This window comes from Anabrus simplex, chromosome 2, assembly GCF_040414725.1.
Source record: "Anabrus simplex isolate iqAnaSimp1 chromosome 2, ASM4041472v1, whole genome shotgun sequence".
Taxonomy (NCBI): Eukaryota; Metazoa; Arthropoda; class Insecta; order Orthoptera; family Tettigoniidae; genus Anabrus; species Anabrus simplex.
Window position 1 is genome coordinate 1,149,716,177 of NC_090266.1, and position 20,652 is coordinate 1,149,736,828.

The 20,652-nt window shown below is 37.2% G+C and overlaps 1 protein-coding gene across 1 annotated transcript in view; it reads left to right on the forward strand.

Moving 5' to 3' along the window:
• The window catches only part of hob (hobbit), a 460,559-nt gene that overhangs the window by 294,965 nt on the left and 144,942 nt on the right, over nt 1–20,652 (forward strand). The window contains exons 23-26 of the mRNA XM_067142110.2: nt 8,339–8,559; nt 8,958–9,094; nt 11,451–11,687; nt 16,648–16,782. Of these exons, the coding sequence (XP_066998211.2) occupies nt 8,339–8,559; nt 8,958–9,094; nt 11,451–11,687; nt 16,648–16,782 (730 nt within the window). The remainder of the gene's footprint in view (nt 1–8,338; nt 8,560–8,957; nt 9,095–11,450; nt 11,688–16,647; nt 16,783–20,652) is intronic.

Sequence of the window (20,652 nt, forward strand, 5' to 3'; positions counted from 1 at the left end):
TAAATTTCTTTCTTATACGAGTCACCTCCATAGTTTGGAAATAGCCCCTGTTTCATCGGCCTAGTGCCCCTTAGGCTTTAAGAATGAATATTTAGGAGTGCAAGTACATGCCTCCATTCACTTTGTGTTTCGGCCATTTACTTAACCTGTTCTTTTCCACTACGGCCCAATAGGTTGGGTACTAGATACCCCTGTTTCAAATCTTGTAAGTTGTGCCTTGATGGCGAGTGATAGTAATTTTCTGATATCGCCTAAAATAGGCTTGGAAAACTGAGAGCACGTCAGCTCTTTTCTAGTGTTGCAAAAGTTCCTCTGGGAGGCTTGATGTTGTGTGGTGGGAGCAAGCGCTCCATGTATTGAGGGATTTCTGCCCTTGTGTAAATTTGTGCCTTTTGTAAAGTTTGAGATGGAAGCTCAAAAATTGTAAAACTAGGGGCTTGTTGCCCAAGTGTGTTAAAGTTCTGAAATCTTGGATTTTTCCTAAGTCTTGTACTTGAACTGTCATTGTTATCTCACTAAGTATAAAGTTGTTTAGGTTTTGTTCTTTTTTGAAAATATAACCTTCAGTTTGAATTTTAAATTTTGTTCTGGACATTGTAGTTAGACCCATTCACCCCAGCACCTTCTTTCACCTCTGCTGGTCCACGGGAGCCCTGTAACAATTATTATTATTATTATTATTATACTGGGAAGTACACCTCAACGCCGCACATTCAAAATAAGCGCCTTAATGAACTCCTCTATTGGTCAAACAGTGAAACTGGTGACACAACAAGTTGGAACTTTAATCAGAAGATGTCTCCACTGAAATGTTAAGTAATTTTGTTATTGTGAAGTTTCCTAAATGGACTGAATTTCTCTGTGTTTTGTTTTGCTATACATCAAGAAGTTTGAACATTTTTCTACAGATGACACTATTAAAAATTATGATCATGCACTCTGGTGCAAAGTGAAAGAACTTACAATTTAAAGAAGTTTTGTATTTCTAGGTTGTCTATAACTGAACTATGTTCATTTATTTTTGGGTTGGCAATACTTCCTTTTCTTTCTGCCAGTTTTGAATCTAGCCAATCACTAATTTTTGTAATTAATTTTCAACCAATCCCACATTTCTTGTTCACTTTGTGTTTACCCAATAAAAAGTAAGAGGGCGTGTCCTGATTAATCTTGAATGATCTCGAACCTTCCCTGAGGGTTTATAAACTGCGGCTTTTCATGTTTCCTTGCCAATTGATCATCGTCTTTCTGAGTGTGTGTTTAAGCAGGAGGCGGGCGGTCTCTTTCGTCAGCAGCTAGAACATCTATAAGGTAATGGCCACATAAAATCATTCTTTCTTGCTACTCCGATGTTTAATCCAAGGGAAATGTCCAAGTCTTTAACTTTGTAACCTACTTTTCTAAAAATGTAAATTTTGTTTTGGCTAATGTAAAACTTCATAAAGCTTTTACTATAAATCGGAGATAGAGAGTGAGTTACCCTCTCGAGATCCCCTTCATCTTAGTTTGAGGTGACTACGTTTTGTAACTGTTTTTCTTCCTTCCCGTAATGCATTAATTCATTCTTTATTTGTGTCACCTCAGTAGCTTGGGATTAGCCCCTGTATCTCTGGGCCAAGAGCCCCGTTAGGATTTTATTCTTTATTATCGAGGAGTGCAATTGTACGCCTCCATTCATTTAGTGTTCGGGCCAGTTATCTAACCTGTTCTTTTTCCATGAAGGCCCAGTAGGTTGGTTATGAATACCCCTGTAAAAGTAAGGTCAATTGTGCCTAGAGAGGCCAGAGAGTGTAAGAGTTGTGTGTAATGTTGCCTTAAGTGGGCAGTTAAAATTGGATGTATGTTGGAGAGCCTGTTAGCTCTTTTTCCAAATTTTGATTATTGTAAAAAGGGCCTCTGGAAGGCCAGATATTGTATTTAGGGAGCAAGTGCTCTTGAATTAGGGGATTTCTGCCCTTAACTAAATAATATTTCTTCCATTTGTAAAATTGTAAAACTAGGGGCTAGGAGCCCAGAATTTGTAAAAATCACTAATCTTCGACTTTCCTAGTCTTGTTTCAAGATTGCTTTTGTACCTGACATGTTGTTATTTGTTGAGCTGTTATTTTTTTGAAGAATATAACCTTCAATTCATGGTCTAAATTAATTTTGATTTTGTAGATAGACCCATTCACCCCAGCATGTTCTTTAACCTCTTTCTGCTCCACGGGTAATCCCGTAACAATTATTATTATTATTATTATTATTATTATTATTATTATTATTATTATTATTAATAGTCTGGAACCCACAGCAAAATGTAAGACCGCTACTTGGCGGTAAATTACATCTGCTGCCATTGTCATTGCTGACAATGTGACCAGCACCATCATCGCGTGCAAACAAGTGCGCGAGATTTCTGGCGACACGAATGATATACTTCCGTGCATTATTGACCTTATTGTAGAGGTGAACAATTGCACGGTCAATAACATTCCTATCGTTTATTTGAAATGTGTTTAAATTTGTATTTATATGCCAGGATAATCTACTATAATCTAACTTTATGTTCTCCAAAGGAAAAGATGGTTCTTGAAAAGGAACCCAGGAAGGATTAAAAATGATTAGTTTGTGATCAGAATAAGTACGTTATGAACAGTAAAATCAATTGGTCTCAACTCCTTTCTCACCCCACCACCGTTAAGTTGATTTATCCCCCCCCCCCCCCAAAAAAAAAGAAGGCGCATTTTCTTATGTTTAAAGGAGATTCCAAATACCAATGTTCACGTCTGTTCCCTTCAGTTCTGAGATACAAGTATCCCCATAAAAAGAATTAACTTTTTTTCACTTCCTTTCACACTTCCCCACCCCCCAAGTTGCATATCCCTTTATGAATACTTGTTTCTTTAATAGTAAAGGATCTTCTAAATACCAATTATCACGACTCTAACGTCTTCACTTTTTGAGATATGTGTCCTCATAAAAGGAATTCAACTCCTTTTCACCCTCGCCCCTCAAGATGATTTCCCGCAAAAACGATTTTTTTCTTTGTTTTCAAAGGAGATCCAAATACCAATTTGCACGTCTGTAACATCTTTAGTTTTGATTAGATGTAAGTATCCTCATACAATTAATTCAATTAATTTTTCAATTCTTTCACCTCCCCCCACTTCATTGGATTTTCCGAGAATACGTGTTTCTTTAATTTTAAAGCAGATTCCTAATACCAATTTTCACATCTGCAAAATCTTTCGTTTTTGAGATAATAGTATCCTCATACGAATAATTCAGCTAATTTGTCAATCCCCCCCTTTAGGTGTATTTCCGAAAACAAAAAATATGTATTCATTTATTTTTAAAGGAGATTCCAAATACCAAATTTCACGTCAGTAACATCTTCAGCTTTTGAGATATCAGTATCCTAATTAAAAGAATTCAACCCCATTTTCAGTCACTCTTACCTTTCCACCCAAGTGGTTTTTCAGAAAACAAAAAATAAAAGTTCCTTTATTTTTAGTAGAGATAAAAAAATACTACTTTTCACTTGGGTAACATGTTAAGTTTTTGATATATACTGTAGAAATGCTCATTTTAAAATTTCACCCCCTTTTTATTTCCCCTTAAGTGGAGTTTCCAAAAACAAATCACCTGTGTTTCTTTACTTTTGTAGGAGATTCCAAATACCAAATTTTACATCTGTAACATTTTACGTTTCTTAGATATACTGTAGATATAGTCTTTCTAAAAATTCACCCCAATTTTGTCACTCCTGTTTAACCCCCATTAATTGGATTTTCCAAAAACAAAATACAAAAGCGTGTTTCTTTATTTTCTAAGGAGATCCCAAATACCAATTTTCAGGTCTGTAATATCTTCTGTTTCTGAGATAAAATTATCCTCATTAAAGGCATTCAACCCCTTTTTCACCCCTCCAATTGGGATTTTCCGAAACCAAAAAAATATGTGTCTCCTTATTTTTAAAGAAGATTCTAAATACCATTTTTTCATCTGTATACTTTTAAAGTTTTGAGATATAGATACTCATTTTAAAAAATCACCCCCCTTTTTACCCCCTTAGCGACGGAATATCCAAAATTCCTCTCTTAGTGAGCACCTACATGTTAATATGAATGTATCCCCAAAATTTAATTTCTTTATGTCCAGTAGTTTTGGCTCGGTGATGATGAATCAGTCAGTCAGGTCATGTCATTTTATATATATAGATTTATTTATTTATTTATTTATTTATTTATTTATTTATTTATTTATTTATTTATTTATTTATTTATTTATTTATTTATTTATTTATTTATTTAAATACTGTTGTATAATAAACATTCTGCTGTCTCAGAGAGAGTATGTGTCAAATCAGAGGTCATGATTGCACACAAGATCTGTTACTTTCAGAAACACACTTCTTGCATTGCTGAATCCTGTTTGGATTTCTGTTTCAATAATGGAACATTTTAAAATATATTGCACAACTCTATCTCTTTGACGTAAGTCCATTTCCTATCATCTATCTCAAAATAACAAAACAATGTTTCATAGTTCTGGGTGAGTCATACTAGGAAGAGTGGGTGTGGCAGACATGCTTTCTTATCGGCCCGACCTCGTGTCCGCGTCATTCTGATCTTCAGGTTTGTTGCATATAGTCACATCTAGCTAAGCACACCTGCTGAAAGGTTTGTTTTTTTTTGCGTTGCTGGGTGTTATTGTTTTCACCCAGAGTGAATACTGGCCTGCTCCCCTTGACTAACACTGGCCCTAACAGCTGTACCTTTAATTTGCTGAGCGGAGCTGGAAGTTTGCCGTCAATGATTATACACTTGTGAAGTGATTTTTGTGCCAATGATTGGTACAAAAGTTAGTTTCTTACAATATAACTAATGTGGTATGGTGCAAATTTTACCTTTGTTTGATCTAACAAAACCTGACCATGCTTTTTTTGTGCACTCACTCACTCTTTGGTTTGCTGTATATCTTGATAGATTGTATTATTAAGAAGTTTTTAGGGAAGTTGTATTACCTGTTACTTGTAATTTGCTGCTTGAATTTTTATTCTGCCTCAATTTTGCTGATGGGGAAACTTGAGTACATCATTAGACATACAATTGCAAGTGTTGAAACAACCAACAATTATTTGAGGTGGTCCATTCCAAAACTCGTCTTATGCTCTATAAGTGATTTTTCAGGAAAATGTTTAATTTTTGTAATTTAAGTCTCGCTTATTTAATTGTATTATGCGTTCAAGTGTAAGGTCAGAGGGTTGTCTTATTGAAGATAAATTAAAAATTTGTATTGTGGATAAGGTGTGTCTTGGACCATCCAGTGAGAAAATCAGATATTTTATCTTGCACAGTTTATTTAAAAAACAAGAGAAGACAACAAATTGTGAATATACTGTATTGTTATAAAAAACACATGTATTCAATAATACATTTTTCTCCTATCAGTATAATGAAAGTCACTAATAAATTAAACATGCCAGTGGATTTATCACACTTACATCCTAGTGATCGATACTTAGTACTTGGAGAAATCTTCCTTTATAAGCTACACTGCACCCACAATAGAACCAAATTCAACAATAAAACATTACTCGGTTGTGTTTAATCATGTTAATAATGCATTACACTCTCAAATCTGATCTCTCCTCTTGAAATCCATCACAAAGAACTTCTTTTTCTTAAACAAGATTGTTTACATCTATGTCAAGACAGGTGAAAGATGCGAGATAACGAGTAGCATGACCTTCAAGTTTGTCCATTTTTCTAATACTGTAATATTTGTAATAATAATAATAATAATGTTGTTGGTTTTATGTCCCACTAATTACTTTTATGGTTTACGGAAATACCAAGGGGCTGGAATTTTGTCCCACAGGAGTTACTTAACATGCCGGTAAATCTACAGACTAAAGACTGATGTATTTGAGCACCTTCAAATACCACAGGACTGAGCCAGGATCAAACCCACCAAATTGAGCTGAGAATGTCAGCGCTTTACCGTCTGAGCTTTTCAGCCCTAACCCTTTGTGCCTATGACTTTCTGTATTCAGCGTTCTGATGAGAAACTTTAGTTGTTTATCATTAATTAATGAAGACAAAATTAATACCTAAAGTGGACACTGTAGCATTTTCCCCAGTTGAAAGGTAGTTGATGAATCAAATATAAACCGGAATTATTTTTTACAATTTTATTGAATCCACCAACAAATTTTTGTCACCGAATTGACAGCTTTTTGATGTCGTCCTCAGAAAAAGAAGTAAGTGTGTACAGCCTGTTGCGCAAGTGCTCCTCTACTGCTGCATTGTCATGAAATCGCTTTCCTCTCAGTTCTTCTTTCAGTGGTCCAAACAAGTAGTATTCACAAGGTGACAAATCTGGACTGTAAGGAGGGTGTTCCGGAGGTATTCAGCACATTACCTCCAGTTTTCCCTGTGTTTCAACAACAGAGTGTGGCCTTGCATTGTTGTGCAGAAGAAGAACATCTTGGATTGGTTGCCGGTGATGTTTGTTGCGATATGTAGCTTTTGTCTCGACCAAAAGGTGGCAGTAATAGGTTGCATTCACTGTCCTTCGTTCATGCAGGAAGTCCACAAGCAAAATGCCCGCATAGTATTCTTCCTCCCTCCCCGCCAAAAAAAAAAAAAAATAAAAAAAAAAAAAAAAAATAAAAATAAAAAAAAATAGTTGCAAGCTCCTTTCCAGCAGGAAGGCTTGTGTTGGTCTTCTGGCCCAGATGAACCTAATTCCCGCCATTCCATGCTTGCTTGTTTTGACTCCGGGCTCCGGGGTGTAATGATGAGCCCAAGTTGCATCAGAAGTCACAGTATGATGCAAAAAATCATATCCTTCCACCTCGTAGTGATTCAGATGCCTTTTACAAACATCCTGGCAGATTTTTTTTTTTGTTCCTGGGTGGGAAGACAAAAAACCTACAAGGCAGACAATTTCCGAAAGTCACGTTCCTCATTCATAATGGCTTGAACGCTTCCAGAGCTTATTCCTACGAGTGAAGCCATTTCAGAAATTTTTATGCGCCAATCTTCTTCAATAAGGTCACGTACAGCATGAATGTTGTCTGCAGTGATGCTTGTCCATGGTCGTCTTTTGTGGGGCTCATTTTCCACTTTTTCACGTGCTGCCAAAAATTGTTCGTGCATTGATATACCTGGGTCTTTGAAAGGGTTGCGTTCCCAAACTGTGCATGGAGTCTTCTCAAAAGTTCGGAAGCTTTGGTGCCTTCTTTCATCAGATATTTGATGATGATGATGATGATGATGATGATGATGATGATGATGATGATGATGATGATGCGCTGCACAATGGATGTGTGTACCTCTTGCTTACTTATGGCTTACTGAAGTGAGCGGTCTCTCTTTTGTGTGTTCTGTTCACTACCAGAGCCGCTAACTTTAAATTCTGGTTTATATTTGATGCACCTGGTATTAATGAGGTTTCACTGTATGTTAAAGGTGGGAACTCCCGAATAATATAATATTAGGATGTAACATTCATAGCCCACCTCCCTCTTTTCTCTTTATTCGTTCTTCTCCCTTTTCATTCTGCAACAGGAGTAATTTTCTCAGTCATCGTAACACACTGTATTCAAAGCACAAAACTGAATAAAATACTAAATTAGTTCAAGAACGACTGACATAAATTGCGTGTAAATTGTAGCCTGAACAGAAATGCTGAAATTGTCCTTTTCTATTGGTTGATGATATAAGACGAGTTTTGGAATGACTAGCGCCATGGATAAGGCAGTTTTGGAAAAATAGCATAACTTTGATGACTGATTTATAAGGGAAAAGGTACGTTTTGATGCCTACTTTCATGGCAGAATTATCACAAACTGAACTAAAAAGGCACTGCTACATCTAACTTTTCAAAATTGGATAAGACGCTTTTTGGATTGGACTGCCTTGATTATTCTCATTCTCCAATTAGTTGCATATTAGTTATTAATACCAGGTGCATCAAATATAAACCGGAATTTAAAGTTATTGGCTCTAGTAGTGAACAGAACACACAAAAGAGCGACCGCTCACTTCAGTAAGCCATGAGCAAGCTAGAGGTACACACATCCATTGAGCAGTGCATCATCATCATCAAATATATGGTGATAGAAGGCACCAAATGTTACTCATATTACCACAAAAATCTGTTCCCACTCACCCAACTGTGCTTTTTGAAACACGGTGTAGCCTATAGCACTAGCTGTTAATTGGAAATTTTGGAGATTAATAGTTTGCTCAGAGAGACTTGCTGACTGAATACTGAAAAATGTATGTGCATATGGTAGAATGTCACAGTTGTAATTTTATTTCTTTGATGGAACTTGTCGTACTTTCAGGTGGTTTGAAAACCTGAAGTTGATCCTGTCTGGTGTCACAAGGCCAACAAGACGTGGAGCAGTATTTAACAATCTTCGACCCCGTAAGCTTCAGCTTAGCCGCCATTATCGCAAAGTTCATCTGCTGCTAGGATTCCATAAGTTTCATGTCTATTATTGGATGTCATTTGCCATGCAGAGAGGTTTTGAGCTTTCCGGTGGACGTATTTCATCAAGCTCGGGTTAGTGTTTTTCATTTACTGGTTTATTTTCTTATTTGCCTACTCAGGAATGTAATATACTCTACCTCAAGTGAATTCATTAGTACAAGAATGTGTTTCTTCTCAGCCCTGATGAGCTCATCTAGCTTCATCAGTGAGGGAACGAGGGTGTCAGGCAATCACTGTTGTGTGTCATTCTTTAGAGATTATCCTACGCTTCCCACATCACAAAAGATGATCTCGCAAGAATGGCACTGTAAAGAAGAAATGGGCTTGTTGAAGGCTAAGAAGGAACACTTTTGGAAGAACTGGAATTGATATTAGTGGCCCACCTGATGAACACATTTTGTATATATTTACATCGTGATGTATTCATTGATGAGGTATATAAGTACTTAGATTCTTTCTCTTTTCTTTAGAACATATTTTGACTCTCGTACCTGTGGATGATGGCTTGAAACATCGACCAAGAGCAGAATGGTCAATAATGTACATGAACTGTGAATTAAATGATGCAGAAATTTGGTTGAAAAGTGCTCTACAACAAGAACCTGAGGTAAGTTCTTTGACATGTTATCAGGTTACAATGTGCCTGTGAATTTGGGACCAAAGTAATCAAAGTGTAAAAATTTATCAACTTAATTGTGCTTGGGTATACTCAATGGAGGATATTTTATAGCAGGTTAAATTTATTCATTAATATAACCATTCAAGAAGTGTGTATCTCTCAAAGAGTATGCTGTACTATGTATTTCTTTTTAGGTATCATCAGGTCTAATTTCTTACTCTCACATTCAGCCATTGTCCCAGATGTAAAATTAAACTGCGTCCACATACCAAGTGATCACCAAATATTAACAGCCTCTTCAGAGTGGGGGGATGAGCGGGTAGAGATTCAAAGCACTCTTATACCTTTCAAGTAAGGAATTACTCTAAGGCCCGGTTTCACAGTATACGCTTAAGCCTTGGATCGGGCTTAAGCGGGAGCTTAAACTCTGGACGAGTTTCACAGTGGGGAGTGCAAGTGGTAAGCCGAGCTTATCTGTGACTGGCTTAAGCTGTATGAAACTGAGGTTTAAGCTAAGGATTCAGATCAGATGGTAGAGCGCTGGCCCTCTTATAGCCCAACTTGGCAGGTTCGATCCTGTCTCAGTCCTGTGGTGAAGGTGCTCAAATTCATAGTTAGTGGGACGTAAAACCAATAACATTAATAAATAACTTATATTTCTGAATATATTTCGAGGCTCAAGAGACAAAAATGTCGGTCGGTCACTTGCTTTCTTGGCTTACGCTGCGTGAACCATCAACGATAGACCCCAAGTGTAAGTGTACGAATTGTAGAGCATAGAAACCTCTACAAAAAAGTCCGCGATGGTATATACCTATTTCCAACCGTTTGCCCTCTAGAAACGATGTATAACCTACAAGTCAATCAATCATAGGCTACGGATGTAAACAAAGATGAGAACTGAATCACTGCGCATGCGCAAGCATTACCAACTTCGGAGATGTTCAGCTTAGTAAAGCTGCACATGGTCCCCCTACTGTGAAACTCATAGTGTTTAAGCCAAAGAGTAAGCCTTGCTTAAGCGGCGTGCGTGGCTTACTAAAGCTTCGGCTTAAACTCAAACTGTGAAACCGGGCCTTAAAGGCTCTGAACCATAAATGGTCAACAGACATAGAATGTGTAAGATAATTAGAAAGCAATGCATTAAAGATCCTTGTGACATCCATAGAATGCAGCCATAGCTAGAAATACGATTATAATTGAAAGTTTCGTAATCCAAAATCCAATAGGGAAAGACAGACACACGGATATAATGACTTCATGAAGCTCAACTCTGGTTGAACGTAATGAAAGAAGTTTAAAAAAAGAAATGTAGGACTGAGTGGCTCAGATGGTAGAGTGCTGGCCTTCAAGTTGATGGGTTCAGTGTGCCAGCTCAGTCCAATGGTATTTGAAAGTGCTGAAATATGTCAAGTTCACTGTATATGAACTGTGAATTAAATTATGCAGAAGTTTGAAAAGTGCTTTACAACAAGAAACTCAGACAAGCTGTTTAATTGACATTTTATCATCCTGACATGTTAAACTTCTGCAGGACATAATTCTGACATGTCAGCATCCTCAAATACTATAAAGTAGTTAGTGGGACAAATAATAATAATAATAATAATAATAATAATAATAATAATAATAATAATAATAATAATCCCCAAGTCAGATGTATGTTAGTTATTTGAACTATGACCACCTTCTCAAGAACAATACATCTTTTAATCTCCTTTTTGCAGTTTTTGAAGTCACTGATGACTGAACTTTGGTATACAAACTCATACGGTAGCCTTAACATAAATGGGGTGGGTGGGTAAGCAAGTAAGTAAGTACAATACATAAGTTATTCATTCATTTGCAGAGTCAAGTCTCAGATGTTTCTTATTTTTTCATGTCTGGGTTTTTTTATGAGTCATCCGCCTGAAGGGTGTTCGGGCTCTCAAAACAGATCCACCATGAGTTGTCATAAGTAACTTGGTTGTTGCTGAAGAGGTGTATTATTAGGGAGGTGAGGAATGAGGTAGTTTCTGATTGTTTCCCTTTCTGAGGCAGAATGTGCTGTTACTTATCAGTCTGCCAAGCCCTCTGAAATGCACATACCAACTGACACTAAGAGAAGTACCACTGGGACTGGTTGCATAAGGAATGGTGTTTCTGGTAATCCTCATATACCTCAGTCACTCTCATATCGCCAAAACCAAGGATGAGACTGAGACAGAAAAATGAAAGTAACAATCTTGATCTAGTGCATACAAATAGACACAGTACAGTATGCACACTGTGCCTCACCAAAGATGGATCTGGGCAGGTTTATAATATACTTTACTACAATATTAATTTTTCTTTCTCTTTCCAGCGTGTTGTGTCATTTAGGCAGCCTGTGGAGAAGTGTTATTTTCTGAGTGTTGCAAAAGTGTCATATGGTCGTGAAACAATTCTCACAAATCGTGATTTGCATAATACAAGTGACAGAGTTTGTGGTAGTAAAGACACTCCTACTCATCGCCTTGTTGTCTATGATTTGAAAGGTGCCTGGACAAAAAGTAATCGGGATGTTGCATTTGCTCTTTTCGATGCCTTCATGAAGACAAAGGTGAGTGTATTTATTCTGTCTTCTTTTAGCATTGCATGTCTGAAATCAAATTATCTTCTAATAAATCTGTTCAGATAATAAATTTACAAGGTACAAGACCTCTTATTTCATAAATTGGTTCATTTCTTACATATGCATATAATCCTTATTGTGACCTTGGTTCAGTTAGTCCTCTGTGGATCAGTGATAGATTGTCTATTTCCAGATTCCATGATCACAGGTTCAAACCCGGCAGAGTTAGTCTAATTTTTGTAGGGCGGAAAGAATTCTATTCAACACGGAGCATATAAAAGATCTCTTGTGACGCATTTGGTTTTCCCCTGACAAAATTAGTTAAAACTCGACCATAGATCACTCAGCCATTTGGTAGAGTAAAATGAAACGTCATAATTGACGTGCAGCAGCCTAAATGGTGTGTCAGATTGAAATGCCTGCACTCGGTAGCTGAAACCATGCAATTAAAAACAAAGTTCCAATGGTACCATTGCACGTGTTGGTAATAAGTGCCAGAAGTCCGGTCTGAACACTTAGTTAACTTTACCATTAGTTGCACATTGCCTTTGTCAATGTCGAACATGCTAGGCAGACCATTTGATAAAAGAGGCCAGCGTCTGCCATGCATACGAACCTGCATAATGCTGTGTTGGAGGATAGTGTTGTATGTGGTATGAGGACATGGATATCACTCAGTGCCATATTGCTGTACAGTTGGGCAGACCGGAACATTCAGTTGTTCCGCAACATTAGGAGCTTGAGGCGGAGTGTTTCGGTACAGAGTGCCAGCACAGGGGAATGGGACTGTAACTGCGTAGTAGAGAGAACTTCAAGAGGCGACATGACATACTCCGCGTCAGCTGGAATGTGCATGTACCGAACGTGCTGTGTAAAGGCCGCACTCGATAGACTAGTGTTGGCCTTGGCTGTGTGCAGTGGGCACACCGGACACGGACTGTAACTGTGCAGTAGAGAGAACTTTGAGAGGCAACATTACATGCTCTGCGCCAGCGGGAATGTGCCTGAACCGAATGTGTTGTGTGTAGTTGGGCCATGGCCAGCATAAAGCTGCACAGAACGTGAACGAACAGTCAGAACACTGAAATTCACACCCAATAATCACTTTTAAAGGCTGCTTTTAGGTTAAGATTTTTACGGCCAATATGAAATACACATAACACGGTTACAATGGCAGTACAGGTATTTAAAAGTAACTAATTCAGGAATATTTTTACCAGTTGAATGTATCGGCCTGTATTGTGAGTAATTAGGGCCAGGATAAAACTTCACAGCACGTGAGAAAGCAGTCGGATCTCTGAATGAATTCCGCATGCAAAAATCATGTCTAAATTTTCTTTTTAGGATAAGAATGTTTTCATTCATTCTGAAACACACCTGTCACAATTACACTGACAGTACATGTGTTTACAAATGTCACAATGTTATTTTCACCAATTAAAAGTATACTCGCACAGTTGAAGAAACATTCGTCAGTACTCTATTCACGTACACAGTATACGAGCGGAACACGAAAATAATAATTAACCCATAAAGCGAAACACGAAAATAAAAATTAAGCACTATATACAAAGATTGAAAATAAAACTATACAAGCAGAACATGAAAATAAAACTTAAACACAATACACACGCAGAACACGAAAATAAAAACTGTGGGATGTTTAAGTTTGAAATGTCTTGTCATTGTGCCAGTTGAAGATCCCTTTGCAGACAAAATAGAAGAACATAAATTACATTTCACTCTGTCCGGTTTTCTTCTAGTAAAGAAGTCCTGAACAGGACTCCGAAGCGACATTATGCAAAGTTTACCCGTCTTTCATATGGTTTAATTACTTTCGTGCTGTTATGCTCTTTACACTTCGAATTCCTTCCCTCTCAACTTCCATTTACCTTCTTTTATATCTCAAAAATTTCCCTCAACACTTTCTCGGGGTTTGATATTAAAAATTAATTTGGACTTTTAGGAAACTTTTAAACCCACGAAAAATATAGGTCATCGCTTTGGAATTAAAAATATAACTGGATGAAAACATTTTTATACTTTCGTGGTGTTATGCTCTCTGCACTTCGCCGTTCATTTCTCTCAGCTTCCATTTACCTTCTTTAATATCCCGAAAATTTCCCTCAACACTTTCTTGGGGTTTGATGTTAAAAATTAATTATTTGCCCAGAATAAACCTCCTGAACATTTCTTTCAGTACTGAGCAAGTGGCTGTGTGGTTTGGGTCACATAACTATCAGCTTCGGGAGATGGGCAAATATGTTAAAAAATTGTAGAACACAAGGGGAAACTGTTCCTCAAGGTCCAAAAAGTGGATCACAAATTTCAAAATTCATAGAGCCACCCTCAATTGCTGCAAAAATACTAATATAGGCCTCTTCTATTAAAATAATTCATTATCAAATAGGGCTTGCTGTATCATCTTCATCTGTTCCTTGCTTCTCCATGTGGGTGGGGGTGAGAGGACATATCTTAGTTATCCCCTACCTGTACTCTTACGATGGGTAGGGTAGCGTACTCACATTGCCATTCCGTATTTAGCTGAAAATTTGAAATTATAATATTGTGTGCATTTATTAGAAATAGTGCAATAAAGAAAGAGATGTTATTGCTAGGAAAATTTTATTTTCATAGTTTTTTTTATTTTTTTATTTTCATAGTTTTTTTTTTTTTTTTTTTTTTTTTTTTTTTTACACCTACTAATAACTGCAACTGGAGATAACCTGAAATACTGCTTGAAGTTCATTTCACTGTATTTCATTACTACATTAAGAACATAATTTGAGTTCTTGTGCATTTTTTTTCTTCTTGTACTTTTAATCACATTTAAAATATCATCATTGCTTACTGAAGTTTCAGCTTCTGATGATGAACAATTTAGCAACTAACGAATGAAAATAACTCCATTATTACTGTGAATTACTGTCAACTGACATCATCATTCCTCACATTTATAATTTTAAAACCACAATTAAGAACAATCAGGATCCTGATTTATTATCTTTCAGGTTTGAATCATAAGTTTTAATTCTTAACTAAAATTACTCTATGTATTGAATAGGTGGATTTTAACAAACATTAATATTTCTTTAACATCAACTTTTTACCACCTGACACATAGTTGTTGTCAGAGTAATTAAGACTGAGCAAGCGGCTGCGCGGCTTGGGTCACGTAGCTTTTGTCTTGCATCCAGGAGATAGTGGGTTTGAACCTCACTGTCGGCAGCCCTGAAGGTGATTTTCCATGGTTTCCCATTTTCACACCAGGCAAATGCTGAGGCTGTACCTTAAGGCCACAGTAGCTTCCTTCCCACTACTTGGCATTTCCTCTCCCATCATCACCATAAGACCTATCTATGTAGGTCTGACATAAAGCAAATTCTTAAAAATAAAAAGGAGAAGAAATCTACTTATCACAAACCATTCATAACTTAATTGTTGCATTAAAAATAGTGGTTTGAGTAATTTTCCTCTTGCTCCATATGACCTAATACTAGGTTTCTTTACTTGCCCCATAAGAATATACAACACATTGTAGGCTTTCAATTCATCATCAGTACAGTCATGCCCCAACGTGTCTGATTTCACTTTTTTCCCCGTTCGGATCACCTAACAAATACTTTGCACAGTAATTGGTTTATAAAATGGTAACATAGAGAACTTGGCACCAAAAAACTGTGATAAAGCATCAATCAATGCAGGATTATTTTCTAGCCTCTGTGAAACAACAGCATTCACTCCATGAACTGCAGAACATGGAATATGTTTAACCTTGTTATGGCCCTTTGCCTGTTTTCAGTGTATCAGTACTGTTGTATCACACACATCTTCTCTTTCTTTCTCCTCTTCAATTGTGATGTCATTTTCCCCATCGTTGTCAGAGCTAGAGCTAACAATATTCACATCACTGTTACCTTTATCAACAGAATTATAATCATCGTCACTGTTAAGTAAAGGCCATATTTCATTTACTTTCACTTGTCGATGCGCTGCCTTATTTGTTCACAAATCTCGAAGTTTTAGGGAAAATTTCAAAGTACATCACACTTATTGATATGTGCATCTAAAGAACATGAAAAGAGATGCCTAAGTTATACATTGCATATCTCTGGAGTTGAATCTAACTCCATCTCTTGAGGAGATTTTTCAATTGTGTCATAATGTGAGAACACGGAACAGTTCCGTGGTCCTACCGTAGGTCCATCACAGTGGAGCATGATATGGTTCTGTGAGCCTTTGTGCCATTGGGTTAAGGGTACAAAGGTATTTGGTAGTAGTTCCTTCCCACTGCCCATCCTTTGGAAAAATTCACCCAATTATGAACTGACCCTCTTTCTTATCTGAAATATACTTCTTATTTTCCTTTAAAAGTTTGGATAATTGTATGGTAATTCCTGGGAACTCAACAGCCCACATAATCTGAATTCTATTTTTTTTTTTAAATCCCCTGGAATATTCATGGTTTAATTTTGTAGGCATAATTGTTATCCTTCCCATAATTATTATTCTAGCCAATAGTGTTAAGAACGGTTTAGAATATTTCTTTTAAAGATATGTCGATTGTCTTGTCAACTTCTCCACTTCATCTTTCCGTATATTTTCATTTCTCTTTATGTCTCCTTATCTTTCGTAACATTCACAACAGAAATTTCAGTTCTGCACTTAGATTTTCATCCTTCTTTATCACTGCTCTGGTCTGATCTGCTTTTCGTAATATACATTATTTATTTAGTTTTCATTGTTTTATATTTTTCTCTCATGCTGATTTCCACATCCAGTCCTGAACCCTCCATCAATACGCCCCTTTCCACATCTTCTGTATATATCTATATCATCATCATAATGTTTCCAACCATTCATAAGGGTATAATTTGTGTTTAGCATTAATATTATTTGACTTTGGTATTTTTAAGCTCTTCACTTAATGATGGACATTGATTTGCAGCAATTGAAAAAGAACCTTTCAACAGAAGCTCTGAAGGGATTTCGTGGAGAAAGTTCTTCTACCCCACTGAAGTCTCGAACACGACCATCAGAAGGTCCTGTTACACCTCCACCAAGCAATGCTGTTCAGATGGCTGTAAGTTTATCCTTTGTTTTGTTGAACAGTTCTTTGATTAGTAAATTTATACAGAACATATCTCTCAGTATTTATTTTTTAATGTTAGACTATTAAATATTTTAAATATTTAATGACTTGGTATAAGAAATGAAAATTTGACAGCTTTCAGGGTCCTAACACAAATTCCATCCTATCCATATTGATACATTAATTCTTTTCACTAGGATGAGCCAAGTAAGAAGGGCAAACTTTCTATGCTTTGATATTATCCTTTTCACTCCGGTGGACTGCTCTATAGTGGAGAGTTAAAAGTATCTTGTACAGCAGTCACAACCAGCCACCGTATGTACTCATCCCGAGGCCATGCATCTGCTCTCACTTCACCAGAGTGAAAAGGTTAAATAGCCATCCTTGTAATATTGTGATTCTGTTCAACAGTGTCAACACACTGCCAATGTATGACAGAAAATAATTCATTGTATTTAACATCTCTTCAGCTAACATTGATCTTTAAAGACTTATACAAGCATTTGAGAAAAAATTAGTTCCTATAGAACCACTTCTTACCTTATACCAGGGGTGCATAAATTTTCTCTGAATTAAGAAGCCAGCCCAAAAGTTTAGGAGCTAGCAAGAATCCAAGAATCCCTGATACCAATAAATAATAGAGTTGTGCTACTTAGTGTTTGGTATTACTTTTTCTAATCTTAACATTTAAACCGTCCAGAAATATTAAATTAAAGAGCTATAGTAGGACTATTAGCTGTAAATGCTAGTGTCAACTGTATTTTACAAAATTCAGAAGATACTGAACATAGACTTACAAACACACAGTATAATGACCTAATTCTTGCATGGTTGTTTGCGACCATGGATGTGCCTTGTGTGGTCTCTCATAGTGCATTGGCACTGCCGGTGGCTCCAAGTAGCCTACACAGTGGCCTCCACGGTATGCACTAGCCATGCGTCTTGGTGGGTGTGCTGTTTACCAACTGATGAGCCCAACTTAGCACACTGGGGCGAACGCTCGCAACCAGGAATGAGTTAGCTGGAAAATTTATAATGTCCAATAACGGACCATCTATATTGGTATTATAAATTTACTCATTCGGAACAAATATTTCAGGTTCCCTATGGGAATCATCATCTTTATCATCTGATGGCCAGGCAGGCATCAGTTATTGAAAATGAGACAAGGTCTCTCGTAGTGCATTTGCACTGCCGGTGGCTTCAAGTAGCCTACACAGTGGCCTCCACGGTATGCACTAGCCATGCGCCTTGGTGGGTGTGCTGTTTACCAACTGATGAGCCCAACTTAGCACACTGGGGTGAAACACTGGCAACCAGGAATGAGTTAGCTGGAAAATTTATAATGTCCAATAATGGACCAACTATATTGTATGGTCTTGCTATTAAAAAAAACACTGCTGCTCCACAGCCCTTGCAGGATCAAATTCATTTGCTGCAGGTACAATCATATTACACATCATCAGATCACACAAAATGTTTGTTTCTAATGACAATCTGAATCTGTCTTATATAAGGTTCATCTGACTGAATCCTTGCTCACCTGATGCTGTAGAGACTGGAAGAACACACAACAGATACTAGTTGTCCCAGAATAGGCAATCTGTCAATATTTGCTATCTCCAAAAGTTCAAACATATTTTTTTTCCCCCTCTTCCTAGAATTTTGAATTCATACCACTCATTTTGTAAGCATTGTAAGTAGTCTCCACTGTTTTCACATTTTGCCAGTTGGTCCCTGAAATGTTCTGCCAACATTGATATGTCACCAGATCAGTTCCAGTTGGCCATACAAAGGTATCAGGTAAGGTTGCACGCTTCTCTACAGTTCCATGAAACAAAAATTTTTTCCTTCAGTTATCTGACACTATGATTAATCAATTCCTCTTTCTGAAAATCGACAGCAAAACTAGCACCTCATCCAACTCCCTTCAGTTGTATGTCTTGAAAAATGCCATGGAGGTGTAGGTTACAAGTGTATCTTCATTTGGGCGGGGGTGGTTTGAACAATTCGAGTGATATTGTACTTTTTACACATAGTTCAGTAGTGCTGAGTAATAGCTGCTCCCTCTGAAATAGGAGAGACAAATTCTTCAAGACTTGTAAAAAAATTGCAGCATGTGAACAAACTTAATATCAGTGAGTTTTCACAGTAGAACTTTTGCCACTGGAGTTGCTTTATCTTTACTTGCAATTACATTTTCGAAGAGTATAATGACACATCTCCAATCAGTCACTAGAGCTGATACACAACCAAACTTGCTGGCCACCCATCTTAAACTGTACAAATACTGAAATTTCCAAACTCTCATCCCAGTTCTTTTGGCCTTTTGGGAGATTGCTCGTAGAATTTGTAGAGCGACTTCAGTAATGAATCAAGTTCATCGACATAGTCCACATTTTTTACAGAACTTAACGCACTTAATTGAAGCCTATGTACTATGCACTGCATGGCAGCAGTATTATTATTATTATTATTATTATTATTATTATTATTATTATTAACAAATACATTCCAATTGGGAAATATCCCGGTGACAATGATCACTTACAGTAGTATGATGATAAAATGAAGTTAAAACATAATTACCCAACAACAGCAACAACAACTACAATAAGAGTACAACAAGCAATTCCATGGAAAGAAAATATTACAAGAAATACCACTGGTTTAACATTCTAAATCCAGCATCATCATATACAAATTCACAATCAATCCGGGAGATAGTAGGTACGAATCCCACTATCGGCAGCCCTGAAAATGGTTTTCCGTGGTTTCCCATTTTCACACCAGGCAAATGCTGGGGCTGTACCTTAATTAAGGCCACGGCCGCTTCCTTCCAACTCCTAGGCCTTTCCTATCCCATCATCGCCATAAGACCTATCTGTGTCGGTGCGACGTAAAGCCCCTAGCAAAAAAAAAAATTCACAATCAACTTAAGTATTTCCAGTGCTTAACACTACGGCTTACAAAACTATAGGTTGAGCTTACTACTAGCTTAACATTACAACACTATCATATACAAATTTACACATATCTTAAGTATTTCCAAATTTTACACACTGACTTACAACAACAACAACATCAACAACAACAAGGGCACACCGGGTGAGTTGGCCATGCGGTTAGAGGCGCGCAGCCGGGAGCTTGCATCCGGGAGATAGTGGGTTCGAACCCCGTCAACAGCCCTGAAGATGGTTTTCCGTTGTTTCCCATTTTCACACTAGGGAAATGCTGGGGCTGTTCCTTAATGAAGGCCACGGCCGTCCTTCTCACTCCTAGGCCTTTCCTATCCCATCGTCACCATAAGACATATCTGTGTTGATGCAACATAAAGCAAAAAGAAAAGGAGAGAGAAAGAAAGAAACAACAAGAAGGGTACAACAAGCAATTCCATGGAAAGAAAATATTAAAAGAAATACTACTAGTTTAATATACTAAATCCAGCATCATCATGTACAAATTTGCAGACAACTTAACCTTTTCCATCCCATGCCCGAGTTAACTCGGATGTCAACGTGTCTCCCACAGTTCCGAACACGAGTTGACTCGGATTTCAAGCAGTGCGCTCCTCTCTACTTCCGAGTTCAGTCTAAAGCTATAATTGTGTTGTTCATCACATGCTTTGTTCAAACGATGGACGATTCATAAATCACCTCACCGTATTTTGACGATAATTATGAAACTTGTTTTTCACTTTCACAACTGTCTTCTGAGATGGGTGCGCAGAAGTGTTAAAAAAAAAAAATTAAAAAAAAAAGCATGAAGGAAGGTTAAATTTTTAACATTTTAGGAAATGATTACGAGCCTGACTTTTACGAGTATAGTAAAGAGAAGTTGCAGTGAAACAAACTGTACATA